This window comes from Dermacentor silvarum, chromosome 1, assembly GCF_013339745.2.
Source record: "Dermacentor silvarum isolate Dsil-2018 chromosome 1, BIME_Dsil_1.4, whole genome shotgun sequence".
Classification (NCBI taxonomy): domain Eukaryota; kingdom Metazoa; phylum Arthropoda; class Arachnida; order Ixodida; family Ixodidae; genus Dermacentor; species Dermacentor silvarum.
The window spans coordinates 393,571,794-393,586,817 of record NC_051154.1 but is presented as its reverse complement, the minus strand read 5'-3'; the positions used below and the strand labels follow the sequence as shown (position 1 = coordinate 393,586,817).

General features: G+C 48.3%; 2 protein-coding genes across 3 annotated transcripts in view; one reads left to right on the top strand and one right to left on the bottom strand.

Annotated features, from left to right (window-relative positions):
* LOC125942482 (uncharacterized) overlaps nucleotides 1-15,024 on the top strand; it is a 354,793-nt gene that overhangs the window by 91,570 nt on the left and 248,199 nt on the right. The window lies entirely within an intron of this gene.
* Nucleotides 4,410-11,558, bottom strand: LOC125942488 (uncharacterized). The gene is made up of 3 exons (XM_049660682.1): nucleotides 11,491-11,558; nucleotides 8,932-9,154; nucleotides 4,410-4,521 (listed from the first exon to the last, which is right to left on the bottom strand). Exons 1-3 carry the CDS (start codon nucleotides 11,548-11,550, stop codon nucleotides 4,451-4,453), a joined length of 354 nt encoding a protein of 117 aa, XP_049516639.1. The 5' UTR covers nucleotides 11,551-11,558; the 3' UTR covers nucleotides 4,410-4,450.

Sequence of the window (15,024 nt, the reverse complement as noted above, 5' to 3'; positions counted from 1 at the left end):
TTCCCTTCACGTAGCTTAGCTATGCCTCTAGCGACGCAAATTTCACGATCGAGCAGTAAGTGATGATCGCCCTCGATGACGCCCTCCATATCTGCAAGCACTTCGGCACCGACGGAAATCATTACACTGGAGCGAGGCGGAACGGTGACTTGTTCTTCTAGCACATTCAAGGCATGGTAACTGATGTCTGTATCCGGTGGTATCGCGTTGTGCGTTGAAAGCGTTATTGACTTGGACCTTAAATCGATGACTGCACCATGTTGGTTTAGAAAGTCCATGCCTAGGATGACGTCCCTGGAGCAGTGCTGCATGATTACGAAGCTCGCCGGGTAAGTGCGATTGTTAACCGTGACTCGCGCTGTGCAGATTCCAGCCGGCGTTATTAGGTGGCCTCCCGCTGTCCGGATATCAGGTCCTTGCCAGGCCGTCCTCACCTTCTTCAACTTGGCGGCGAACGGGCCACTCAAGACGGAATAGTCAGCTCCAGTGTCGACGAGAGCGGTGACGCTTTGACCATCGATTACCACGTCTAAGTCGGTAGACCGTCGTCTGGCGTTGCGGTTAAGTCGTGCCGTCGGATCACGGCTACGTCGGCTTGCTTCGCTGCTGCTACGTCGCGTCGGTAGGTCTTCTTTCGGCGGCGAAGTGTTGTCGTCAAGGCTCTTGCTAGGCGGTGTGCTGGTACCTCGTTGTGATGATGCGTGAGTTGTCGTCGTCGGTGGCGGCGGAGGATCTTCGGTAATGCGTCGTACAGCAACCGCACCTACATCGGTTGCTGCCTTTAGTTTCCCGGATAGGGGCTCACGGACCGGCCCCGCGCTGGGCCAGTGTATGGTCGGCGCTGCGGCGACAGGTAACGTCCTGGTGACGGTGAGCGTGAGGGTCGTCGTGGTTGCCACTGGGCTCCGGCGAGGTAGTCAGCGATGTCGCGTGGTCGCTCGCCAAGCTGTGGACGTGGCGCGTTGACGGCGAACCCTCGTAGGCCCATCTCGCGGTATGGGCATCGGCGGTAGACATGGCCGACTTTCCCGCAGTGATAGCAGAGCGGGCGGTGGTCGGGGGCGCGCCAAATGTCCGTCTTCCGCTGGTAGCTGCGCTGGGCGACGGGCGGGCGTGCTGGCGGCGGCGGCGGTGGACGACGGAACTGCGGCGTTACGGGGCCCTGGCGCGAGCGCGGAGGGGGGCCTTGACGACGGGCGACGGCGGCGTAGGTCATCGCTTGCGGCTGTAGTTGAGGCGATGCCGGAACTTCTGGCACTTCCAGTGATCGCTGAACCTCTTCTTTAACTATGTCGGCGATTGAAGTCACCTGAGGCTGCGACCTTGGGAATAATTTCTGTAGTTCTTCCCGTACAACAGCTCTGATCGTCTAGTGCAGGTCGTCGGCGCCTAGAGCTTGAGCTTCGGCGTAGTTTGTCAGCGCACGGCGGTTGTATTGTCTGGCTCGCATTTCAAGCGTCTTCTCGATCGTTGTCGCCTCCGAAACAAATTCTGCCACAGTCTTGGGCGGGTTGCGCATCAATCCAGTGAATAGATGCTCTTTGACGCCCCGCATCAAGAACCTAACTTTCTTTTCTTCAGACATGTCGGGGTCGGCGTGGCGGAAGAGGCGAGTCATCTCCTCCGTGAAGATCGCGATGCTCTCGTTCGGCAATTGAACTCTGGTTTCCAGGAGAACTTCAGCCCTTTCTTTTCGTACGACACTCGTGAAGGTCCTCACGAAGTTTTCGCGAAATAGGTCCCAAGTCACCAGGGTGGTCTCCCTGTTCTCAAACCATGTCCGAGCAGCGTCATCCAAAGAAAAATAGACATGGCGCAGCTTGTCATCGTCGCTCCATTTGTTGAATGTCGCGGTCCTCTCGTACGTCTCCAGCCATGTTTCAGGGTCTTCAGCTGATGATCCACGGAAGGTCGGTGGCTCCCGAGGTTGCTGCAGCAGGATGGGGGACGCTGGGGCTGCCATTGAGGTCGTTGACTTGGCCTTGATCGCTGTGGTCTTCTCGGGAAGAAGTCCGTATTCTGGCAAAAGACCTTGCTGCCTACGGCTAGCTCGCTGGTCCTTGGCGACGTTGGTCTCGTCCTCCGGTTTCGGGCTTGGGTCGCGGCTTTGCGGGGGCGTCCGCTGCATGGACACAAAAGCACCTCCACCAGATGTCACGTAGTAGTGACGATGAAGAAAACAGTCGTAAAACTGTGTACAACGAAACTGGTTGTTTATTGGGCGAACCTGTGCCCACAAAAGCAAGGTACACTCAAGCACAACGATAGCGGCGAACACAGTCGGCGATCGTCGAAAATCTGATCAGCGGCGAAACGCGTCGGCTTTTATACCTGAGTCATAGAAGGTTCCAGATTAATCCCTGATGCCCGCGTGTCTTCCAGAAAGTTCTAGACAATTCGCGTCAGTCATGCAATCAGATAACAGAAGCGTCGGTGAAAACAGGCAATGGAAAGAAGCATCGATAACGTTCTAGAAACTTCCGATACAGGCGCGTCCTGCGCCGAGCGATAACGTTTAACATTTGTTAGCCGGTGGAAAGCGGCCACCGGTGAAAGATAAACATGCATACGTGTCAATATTCTACTTTTAATTACTTTCTGAAAGTACACACTGATAAAGACCATCCTTGTTATAATACCATCAACGATATGACCTCTGCAACACTTTTTCATAACAAGCCTGCAGCAAGAGAGCCATTCTCGCTCCGTGTGAAGAGGATCAGCGAAGATATGGACGTTCCATTTCTTGAAAATCGCCTAATGGCTCCTGCTAAGCCGTTACCGCCGTGGTTGTGGCACATCATTGACTGCGACACGTCATTTGTGGAAGTAACGAAGCACGCTCCAGAGGCCCACATTCGTATGCATTTTCTAGAGTTACAATTTAAGTACTCGTGTCCAGAATATTATACAGATGCGTCTAAATCGCATGCCGGCGTATCTTATGCAGCCGTCGGCCCAACCTATTCGGAGTCCGGTGTTCTCCACCCTCGCACAAGCATCTTTACAGCAGAGGCGTATGCAGTATGGTCCGCTGCGAAACACATCAAGCAGTTAAAACTACATAAGGCGGTCATATACACAGACTCGTTAAGCGTCGTTAAAACATTGATGTCATGCTGCAAACACAAAAATCCAGTAATTGCAGAACTTTTCTCTCTCCTATGTACTATTTATGCCTCTGGCCAGCATGTAACGCTATGCTGGGTGCCTGGACACAGAGGTATTGAAGGTAACGTGCTAGCAGACCGAATGGTAACTTCCTTAGATACAAAATCTTGCAACATGTCCATAGCTGTTCCATTTGTTGACCTAAAGCCATATTTGCGGAAAAAACTGAGAACGTACTGGCAACATCAGTGGGACGCTGAAATTCTTAATAAGCTCCACGTGGTTAAGCCACATTTAGGGTATTGGCCATCACTGACCAACACAAGACGAAGTGATGTCCTATTCTGTCGTCTCAGAATAGGACACACTTATGGTACACACAGTTTTTTGCTGACTGGCGGTGACCCTCCAATGTGTAGTAGATGTGGGGACACCCTCAGTGTTCAGCATGCCTTCCTGGAATGTCGCGAAGCACAAGCCGAGAGGAAAAGACACTTTCCTTTAGCATATAGGCAGTGTATACCACTTCACCTAGCACTGTTTCTAGGCAGAGAACCGCTATTTGACATGAAGTCCGTTTTAGCCTTTTTAAATGACGTTCGTACGCTCAACGTATTCTGCCCAAGAAATTCGTAGCACGGCCTCCTGCGAGAGGCCGCTGTTGCGATGTCAATCTTTGTTTATAGCACATGCCTCGGGCCCCTTGTACTCAAGGTACCTGGTGAGGCTGTTGTGCTACTCGTTGTCAACCATCACTTTTTCATTTTTAAATACATGTTAAATTATCACAACCTTCTTCCACCTTTCAACTCATAGCATACGCCACTTCAGTCACTATCATTATTTTACTACCTATATGTTTTACGCCATTTACAGCGACAGTTTTTAGGCCCCTTTACAGCCATGTCACATCTACCATGAGAAACTCATTGCCCGCGTCATAACAGCTCATCAATTACATTACCACTTGTCATGGCGTTCTTTGGCCATATATGGCCCTTGCGCCATAAAACACCACACATCATCATCATCACCAGAGGCACCGGCAACAGTCACCAATGTCGCACGCGTTCGGTGCAAATGCGGGAAAAACACCTACGGCATCAACAGTTCTGCGCGTTGCTTGTACTGCTACATGTCCAAGTTTATACAGCTGATAAAATTGCTATCCTCACTCCATATAGCTCTCTATTAATTTGCGATCGCAATTGATGCTTTGCCTTTCGGGTGAAACTGTAACATATTTTTTATTTACATCAAGGAAAACAATCGACAAAAAGTTTTTGGTATAAACATCTTCACTTTCTCCGCACGTCGCCCAGCTTCTGCGCGAGATGCTTCAGCACATCCTTGAGCCTTTTTTTTGCTCTTCCTCCGGGACATCGCAGCCCATGAATATTCCGAAGAGAGCTGCAAGGAAAAAGCAATCAGCAAATTTGAAAACGTAAAAAATGCAGTTGGGATTATATATACAACGAAGCTTTGTGTAAATGCATAAGGAGTGCTGAAACACATGTTTGTGTTTATTCAATGTGAGTGCAAAGTGAATTTAGATGGCATGTTGGCAAAGATTGCAATGCACCTGTGAATGCAACCAGCGTTACAGGGGTGAAAAGAGGAAAGCTGACTTTCTGCACCATTTGTTTGGGTGCATCTACACCACCCTCTAGGAGGCGCATATGCAACTGTCCACGTGGATGCCAGATGGCGCAACGCATGTGCAACGTAAGGCCATCTCCTTTGGTGCCCTCTCTCCCATCTTATCGCGATGCGCCTCCCTCGCCCTCTTAGCCAGCGGCCAATAACCCACACGCGCAGGCCACCTTCCCACTCTGTTACTGCTGTGGCTCAACTAGTATGAGCCATCGCCCCTAGATGGCGTCGCCGTCCCGCAGCAGAGTCATCACAGACGTTATCACAGACGTTATCAGGCATAACTTCGGTACGAGAAAAAGCGTAGTTCAGACAACAGATCCAGCAACAACAGAGAGGCTTGAGAGACCAAAATTCAGCATAGAAAGCTTTTATTAGAAAAAGGCAACAGAAAATGTCCCTAACAACACGGCAGCAGGACCCGATGAAATCCCAATACAGCTAATCAAAAACCTCGGTCCAAAAAGCAAGGCACTGCTGACTAATGCCATAGAGCAAGTGATTAGAACAAAGAATATTCCCGTTGGATGGCGTGAAAGCAAGATGAATCTCATCTACAAAGGCAAAGGAGATAAGGATAAGACGAGCTCGTACAGGCCAGTTACAGTAACGTCGGTGATATATAGAATGGCAATGCAAGCCATAAAATTTGAACTGTCGAAGTGGGTGGAGGAAAACGGTGTATTGGGGGAACTTCAGAATGGGTTCAGGCCAGGCAGACGCTTAGAAGACAATATGTTTGTACTAACTCAGTGCATAGAGATTTCAGTAGCTCAGAAAAGACCTTTATGGATAGCATTTCTAGATATTAAAGGAGCTTATGACAACGTAGACAGGAATTGTTGTGGGATATTCTTCAATACGAAGGCATGGATGACGATTTCGTGGAGCTGCTGAGGGAGATATATCGAGACAACCAAGTACAAGTGGCATGGGAAGGCCGAAAAGGAAATGAAATGGTGGGAATTCACCAAGGATTGAAGCAAGGATGCCCTCTGTCACCATTGTTGTTCACGCTTTACGTCAAGGACATAGAAAGACGACTGGAAAACAGCGAATTAGGTTTTGATTTATCCTACATGCGTAATGGGCAAATGGTGCAACAGAAGGTCCCTGGATTGATGTACGCAGACGACATTGTGCTACTAGCGGACAATAAAAAAGATTTACAGATACTTGCGAATATCTGTGGGAACGCAGCGACAAATCTAGGCCTTAAGTTTAGCACAGAGAAATCAGGGATTATGATCTTTAATGAACACACGAGTAACTTCGTGGTGTCAATTCAACAGCAAGTAATACCCATAGTGAAGCAATATAAGTACCTCGGCGTACACATAAACGAAGGAAAGAATTACTCAAGCGACCACCAAGATAATCTGAAAATAAAGGGGAAGCGGAATGCAGCATTAATGAAACACAGAGCACTGTGGGGCCACAATAAGTATGAGGTGGTGCGTGGAATCTGGAAAGGAGTAATGGTGCCAGCGCTAACATTCGCAAATGCCATTATATGCTTAAAATCGGATATATTGGCGGGTTTGGAAGTTAACCAAAGATCAGTAGGCCGGTTGGCTTTGGGAGCACACGGTAATACGACAAATGAGGCAGTGCATGGAGACATGGGTTGGGCCTCTTTTGAAGTCAGAGAAGCACAAAGCAAAATTAGTTTTGAAGAAAGGCTCAGGAACATGGATGAAAATAAATGGGCGGCTAAAGTGCACAAGTATCTCTACATGAAAAGCGTGGACACAGAATGGAGGAAGAGGTCAAGGAAGTTGGCAACCAAGTACAGGATAATCGAAACTGCAAATAGACAACCAGGGGTCATCAGAAAGAAAGTGAGAGAAATAGAGACCGTGAATTGGATGCAAAGAATGGAAACGAAAAGGACAATGGAGATTTACAAGAATGAGAAGAAAGAAATTAGAAGGGAACATCTGTACGATAACACAAAGGGCAGTGCCTTGCTATTTGAGGCTCGAGCCGGTTGCCTAAGGACGAAAACATATCGGAACAAATATTCGGAACTAGATGAGACATGTGTATGCTGCAGTAAAGATCCAGAGACCACTCAGCACATCCTAATGGAATGCGACGGGATCCACCCAGCGAGAACCGTAGGTAACGTGCAACTCCCAGAAGCGCTTGGGTTTAAAGTGGAAGGAAACATAAACAGATCAGCCGTAGAGATCAGCAAGAGACGGTTAGAGTACTGGTGGAAAAAAAGCAGGGAAAAGATGGATACGACCTGATCTCTTAAAATCATAGGCAGCGGTACAAGCTAAATTTTTGAAAAAGAAAGATAATGAGAGGTATACAAAAATGCTAGATAAAGAACATGTGTAGTATACCTGATTAAATCAAGCAGGCTAGGTGACTATTTGTCGCCACCCCGTTTCAAAGGGGATGCCAATAAATCATCATCATCATCATCAGAGTGTGAGCTGTTTGGCGATAACGCACCAGCAGCAGCAGGAGGCGGCAGCCACTGTCAGCAAGAGAGGCACGAATCAGGCTCGCAAAGAAAGCTTCACTTAAAAAAAATCATGTGGATCTCACACACTCTGGGAATCAATGTAAGCGAAACTTTCTGTGCTGTTTGCTTCAACTCTAATTAGCGGTGATGTTGATGGAGTCTTCAGTTATTAGCGCAATACGAGAGTGGTGAGTGAGTGTTTACTTGCATGTACCACCGCTGTTTGCCTGCGTAGTATACAGGCTGTCATTCACTTGTTTCGTGACTGCACGAATTCTACCCATCCTATGCCTCCACTCTACCGTTATAGCTTCCACCCCTCCCGACGGTTGCAGCAGATTGTTCAATGCTTTTGCAAGGGATATCACAGATAATTACAGCTGTCAAAGGGTATTGTGATGATGCCTGGGAAGTTGCTCAGGGCATTGCGCAGATGCTACGCGATGGGAAGGTCCCAACAAGTTTCTCGCATCTCCTTTCCTCTCTGCCGCACTCCTGCCATGTATATACATACTCTGAACCCCTCACAATGCGGCGTGCAAGACAGCAGCAGCAGCAGCAGTGGAAAAGTCCAAGGAAGAGGCAAAGAAAGCTTTGCTTTAAATACACCTGGAACTCGGCAAGGAAGCTTCGCTTTAAAACAAGCTATACAGGCGCAGGTACAGTCAGACATGCATGTAGCAGTTTTCCAGCACCACCTCTACTCATGTAGATGCAATGTAGAGGGTCAAAATGTTGGACTTGGACAGAACCTATTCGTCAACAAGACAGGCAGAAAAGGCGGTGCTTTTGTTTGGTACATTGCCAGTGCCTCTTCGAAACTGGTAGTAGTAAAGCCTAGTGGACCACTAGTTATGAACTGTGTGAAAACTATGGAATATGCCAAGCCTGAAGTTGTCAGGGCTGCAACTGCATGTTTTACATTTATCCTGCACTTCCAGCAACTGTTCATTTGTGTCAAATAACAGCAGTCTTCGTTTTTTTTTCTTTTTAAGCGGTTACATTCAGTCATCAAGCAGCTTCAAATGGTGCTGACTCCACCCTTAATGTCTACACTGGAGCACGAAAAGTTCGAGACAATGACTGATGTGAAATAACCCATGATCATTCAAGTGTAGGAGAGAAGTCCATCTCTATTCATGTAGCCAGAGAATGTAGATTTTGTGCATGCATTTATCTGTAGCAACGCCATGACATGGTAAAAATACCGTTGCACGCAAGCCTATGTGCATGCAACATGTTCACAAGCCTTTTTGGCTACCTCGGGAGTCTAACTTCCTCGCAAATTCGTTAATTCAGATTTGCGATTATTAAGACGATTAGGCACCGGTCACCGTGGCCGAGAATCAAACCCCCGAGCCTACGGTAAACAGCAGAAGCCATAGTAACTGCACCATATATATGCATTGCGGTTTTGAGTGATACACGCACCGAAAGCTCCTTTTACTGACAAAGCATAGCCAACAAAGCCAACCTTACACATGCAAAGGGCTCCATGGTCCAATACTTCAGCGTACTGAATTCCTATAATTTATGAACATTACAAAGTTTGAAAATCTGAATAAGTGAACTGCACAGTAGCCGGCCACCCCACTAGCAACAGTAGTTCACTGAAGCAGAAGTTATTTCGAATTGATAGAGTACACTGCATGTCACAGTATAAGATCTACATGCAATGTGTTGCAAACCTTTCAGTGAGGCCACCTTCTCGGGGGTTAAAGCGGGCCTTGGCTCGGTGACCCCCTTTGCCCGGGACTTGTTAGACAGGGTTCCCGTCACGCTGCGGCTCCTAAGTTGCTCAGGTGTCCAATAAACCGACGTTGCCATGCGGCAAAACAACGAATCGGTTGAGGCCCGAAACAATGTGCCCCAGGCCTCCTTTTCAAGCCATTGATTGCTCCCAGCGTAGATCTGTAATATGAAGAATTGCATTAGGCATTATATTTCTACACGTACAATGACCTCCATCTAGAATACACTGACAAAGCATGAGCTGCATTTGCCTGTGCTGGTGGATATTACATCCTGCATATGAGTTTTGACATCTCCCTCTTCTGCACTTTCTTAAACGTGAGCCCACTGATGAAATAGCACAAAAATTAATTGTTATACAGTTGAACCTGCTTATAACGAACCTCCATATAACGATTTCCTGGATATAACGAAGTTTTTCCATTCCCCGCCGTTACCCCATAGAAGCATATGTATTTGAGACCTCTACGTAACGAAGTGGCGGCGGGAGACCCCCTCGATATAACGAAATTTCCCCTCCGACAACTTAGAGATTTCATCCCAAATTTTGTCATTTTTGCGCGAGCTGCAACCGGAAGCACCTTTTCCGCCGCGATGGAATGCGAAGCGAGCACACGTGTGCGTGCGTGCGTGTGCGAGGCGGGCCTGCCTCCCTCGACCCGGCGATCTTGCCGCCGCGGGCGTGACCTTTCCCCCTCCCTTCATTCAAACCTGATCCTGCCGCTTGCTGCAGCTGGCCTAGCCCACCAAGCCGGCACTCTCTCCTTTTCCAGTTAATGTTGCCGACGTGCTGGTACACGCTGTGACACATCCCACTCGATGAGCGCGGACACGCGCTGTCAAACGCTGGCGGCGTGTGGAGGCGCCGCTGGAGAAGCGAGCGAAGTGACCTTCGTGCTGTTGTTTATCGCTTCAACGCAAGCTGAGCGCCGAGAACACACAGCACGCACAAAGCTACGAGCTGCCAATGCACCTACAATGCTACACTCTGCTACAGTGACTCTGCCCCAGCGCAGATCGCTTTCAAGCTACGGCCCACGCAACCACGCGCCGCCGCGCAGTACGCAGTTGATGCCAGAGTACAGTACAACGCCGCCCCGCTATCCCTCGCTGGTGCCTCGAGCGCACCCTACCAATGCATAGTGATCAAATAATTATGGGGTTTTACGGGCCAAAACCACAATCTGATTACGAGGCACGCCGTATCGGGGGACTCCGAAATAATTTGGACCACCGGGGGTTCTTTAACCTGCACCTAAATCAAAGTACACAGGTGTTTTCGCTTTCATCGAAATGCGGCTGCCGTGGCCCAATTCAATCCCACGATCTCGTGCTTGGCACCCAACACCACAGCCACTAATCAACCACGGCGGGTTGCGCAGGGATCCTGGACAATTGCCACACAAGCATAAATTGGGGAATGAGACTCCCGATCAGGAAACATTCCCCGAAGGCGCTGCATTGCACGCACCGGAGCACTGCACATGTTCGTCATAAACCACAGGCGTTCGCAAACCGTACAAGCGAAACTGAATTGGTAGAACACGAAAGTGAAATGTGTCTTCACAGAAGCTGTTGCATGTTTGCTTTGTGAACTCAAGGTCCGCTATAGCGAAAGGCGCGCTATTTGCGGGTCGGCAACCGTAACCGTGAAGCGCAACTCCCCCCTGCTGCGGAGTTGCTTCGCCAAAGGTACGAGCATTTTGGTGTAGTTCCCTATTGTCTTGGGCTGTCAGTTGAGTTGCGACGATGGCACCAACTAGGAAAACTGCTGCACTAAGTGTCGAGAAAGGCAACAATGTCGACGCGGGAATCTCACGAGGGACACTCCAGCGTGAAGCAGAATGCCTTTGCATGTTCACAGCGCACGCTGTGAGCTCTGCCACTTGCATTCCTGAAGCTCAGCGCAACGCAACTCAAGTGGCTGCCCAAGACACCACGAAGCCAGACCGAGATGCTTGTACCTTCGTCAAAGCGACTCGGCAGCAGGATGCAGCGCACCAAGCGAACCTGTGACATGGTAGCCGACCTCAAATTGTTCGCCTTTCGCTGCAGCGGACCGCGAGTTCACAAAGCAAACATGCAACAGCTTCTGTGAAGACACATTTCACTTTCGTGTTCTACCGATTCCTACGAAAGAGAGTTTAACCATATTTTTCTTTTATACTAAAACTAAAAATGCCGCCATTACCGCGTGCCTGGCATGACCCCCGAGATTAGGCAGCGCCCGCAATGTGGTGAAATATCTCGAAGGACCTGTGCAAGGGCTTATGTCATAGCTGTCAACCTCCAGGTGCATGTGTCACCAGCGCTGTTGTTTTGCCAACTGAGCTTACACAAGAGATGACTGCAATGCAATGCTTTCAATGATCTAAGCGTACCTTTAAATACCAGGCTGCAGGGCCTAGCACACAAGTTACAAATTAAGGTTTTTATCGAACATAAGTTTTCTTTCCATGAAAAAAAAAGCAGCACCCAAGGCATTGTGAAATTACCTTTCCATCGTCTCTTTCGCTGCCAATCACTGTCTGGAGGCCCTCTGGCTGCTCACTCATGAGAGCGTCCTCCAACTCCTGTGAGGTCCAGGGTTCTAGTATGACAAGCATTCAATAGGGATAAGAATTGGACACAGGCAGAAGTAAATAACAGCTAGTACAACAATAGCTCTCAACGTAATAAATGTGGTGAAAGTGCGTAGTCCACAGCCTTATCCTGAAGCATTTCTTTGTGCAGTTCTCAACATGCTGTTCATTTTTTGCTTTGGTGTTGCTCTGCTCGAGGCTTCCACCTGCACTGCCTATAAGCGAAACCTTGCAGTGTTGCATTAGTTTGAGAGCACACTGCAGTAAGTCAAAGGGTTGTCGTGATGTAGAACAGCTCTAGCAGACTACTAGAGCTCAAGTACTATGCTCATAATTTTGCAATGCTTCTAGCTGTGGACAATAACTACGTACTCTGAATAATTTTTGTAAGCTGTAAACTGTTGCTGATGTGTGGCAATTCATTCTACGGCACTACTTTAACTAACAAAACAACTAACAACCAGGCTACTTTCTAATAATTCATTATTATGGCCGTACAGCACAAGTACAGTCAAGAAAGGAACTGGGATAGATGCTAACTCTAAACAATGCTCTGCTACACAAAACGCACCTGTAAAATACGTGGCGCATGTGCAAAAAGAAATTTCAAAAAAAGGATGGATGCTTGATTAATAACTGATGACTTCTACACAATAAATGCTATCTACTCCAAAGCTATCTATCATGCCGCTGAAAATAAACTTGAATTATCCAAGCCAGACATGAAAGGAGCCCTGCAATGCTTCGGAGAAAGCTTGTTGGGCGGCACCAATAGCTCCAATAGCACCATCATGACGCAGTGATTTCGTACACTTCGTGTGACGGAAATGGCATCGAAGAGAGGCATTATGATCATTGGTTAGAATGCCTTGTTCAATTCACGATCGCAAAATATTGCGAGTACTGCTAAAATAAATACATGCAAAAAAGGCATGTTTACGAAACGTTTCTTACCAAGCTCATCTGGGACCGTCTGTTCGCTGCTGCTACATGGCAGTACCCCAGGCACTAGAAAAAACATTTTGATTAGATTTTCTGCTAATTTCTAATTGATTAGTTCTGTTTCAACATCTGCTAACACACATTCCCACTAATTATCCAAGCAAATGCATCAGCTAAGTTGTAACAAATGTTATGAGCCTCACTCGTCCAAAGATTTTCTTTTAGTCACAGAGCACCACAAATGAATGGCACTCATTTTATCATTTTTTGGGTGAATGCTACGCTACTTAGAAGGCACCAGCTTCCCCGAAAGAATTTTTTTTGTTGTTACAGTTTGCGAAAATGTATTGGAAATCTGGCTTTCCAGGGTTTCAGAGATTGTAGTTTGGAGTTGCTGTATTGACAACCGCCATTTTTTTCAATGCTAAAATCATTGTGTGTTTCGATGTTTCCTCACCTCAATTAGGCTTGGAAAGCTCTAGTGGGTCGTGTTCGGAGCTTCAACTTAGTACTGACGATTACGAGGAAGAGTACAAACCTCTGGTGGCCTCGATAGCTTGAATGTGGCTCAACAAAGATGCTTTGCTGCTGGCACCTCTGCGGTTTCCTTTTCTCACAGCGCCAAAAATAATATGTCGTATGTGACCTCTATTCCAAGAAATGTCAACCCTCAAATAGACAGTTTCTGTGGAAATGTTTATCTGCAACTTAAAGGGCCCCTAAACCACCTCAGATAATTTTTGAACATTTCAAGTAAACACGCGCATTGATTACAGAATGCCATCACGATAAACGATGCCAAACGCTGCAGCGCTATGCGCCGCGGGCGCACCACAAAACCAAAAAAACAATGCCGTCCTCCTCCCCTCACCTCTCCGGTAACCCCAGCGGTCGTCACGACATCAGCGGGGGGAATCTGGTGATGTCAACTGCGGAAATGATGTCCATTGGTCGAACAAGAACCTACGACTTCCGGTTTGTCTGCTAGCAGGTACACGCGCTCCCTGCTCGTCCTCGCCGCGTTGCTCGCTTGTGTGCGCTTGTGCATCGGTAATTACAGCCCGCAACGCAAGTGCCAAATCGCTTGTGCTCCAACACAGTCATGCTTAGCGGTCTGATTAGCTGCGCGAACAGAGTGCGACAGTGTTGGCCTTTCCAGACGTGCACGCAACACAGGGTCTATAGCGGCATGCTTCGCATAACACGCGCCGGCACTTCAGCAACAGCGAGTAGCCGAGAAGCGCCAAGTCCACGTCCACGTTACCGGCACGCTAACTCGCCGCACGCCGTTTGCCATTCGCAGGCCACCGTTCGACAGGCGTTTTGCTCGCGAGCGGCGAGATTTCCTTGCCGTACGTAGAGAGGATGAGACCGGGACTCATTTGTGCGGCAGCCTCACCGCCGCTGATCGCTCGACGGCGCCGATATCGTCGCCAGGCCTTTTCCGGTTCCCTTCAAAGCTAAAGCGGAGGGCGCTTCGAAATGAATTACCGACGCTCACAAGCCGCAATATTTTCTTATCGTTGTTATCGCTCTTCGCAATAATTGTACACAAAGAAGAAAAATACGCTGATGTTAGTGGCGCCGTCGGCTGCAATGCGAGCACAGCCGAGCCCGTCGTCTCCCGGCTGCAGCTGATGTTTTCGTTGCCGGTGGCGGAGGCGCTTAGGTTCGCGGTCGTCGATTGGGCCGTTGATGGTGCAGCGGGCGGGGCGCCGGCCGAACTGCCGTCTACTTTGGACACCTCTCGCGCGGCAGACTGGAGGCCGGTTCGTCGTCCGTATAGGTGCCGCTAGCATGGCTAGCGTGGACGTGTCTTAACCGAAAGTAGGCAGTGTTTTGAGAAGCGCGTTGGTGATGACTTATGTCACGTGACATTTCGAGCAGCACTCGGCGAGGAGGGGAGACCAGCCGACGAGGAGAGTAGCAAAGGAAAGAGCGAAACGAGCGAGGGGCGTTTTTCGATCATCAAACCGCGTGTAACTCCGCTATTACCGGCACCATTTCGAAAAATTCTCGCGGCTACGTGTGCGTTGTAGACTCGTGCACAACTGCAACACAACTAAATTTCAACCTCTGGGTAGCTTAGGGGTCCTTTAAAACCACTGACAGACAAAAGAAATTATCAATTGAAATGCTGATATTGCAATAACGAAATCTATTCATAAAATAAGGCTTAGGAAAAATTGAGAAACAGCGATGTTTAAACAAAAAAAAAATGTTGACTTAGTAAAGCCAAGGCACTTCTGGATAAGAGTGTGCTTATCTGAAAGCCTTCCACACAGATTGGTATGGACATTATAAATGGGTGAGCACGTGTACGGACATTATAAATGGGTGAGCACGTGCTTGTGAATAGTGCTACAGGTATGTAGGTGAGTATTGGTGAAAGTGACTAGATAAGTATGAGCGCGTACACACATAACATATTGGTTAGCAGGAGCAAGTTTCAGCTCACAATCTGTTCATGAGAACTAAGCAATGGTGTCTGAGAATCTTACCAAG

What these genes read in the sequence shown, in the direction of transcription:
- LOC125942488 (XM_049660682.1), bottom strand. Translation starts at nt 11,550, where the DNA reads ATGAGTGAGCAGCCAGAGGGCCTCCAGACAGTGATTGGCAGCGAAAGA. An exon ending in GCGAAAGAGACGATGGAAAG is followed by an intron (nt 9,155 to 11,490) that starts GTAATTTCACAA and finishes TTCATATTACAG; the next exon opens with ATCTACGCTGGGAGCAATCA. An exon ending in GAAGGTGGCCTCACTGAAAG is followed by an intron (nt 4,522 to 8,931) that starts GTTTGCAACACA and finishes TTTTCCTTGCAG; the next exon opens with CTCTCTTCGGAATATTCATG.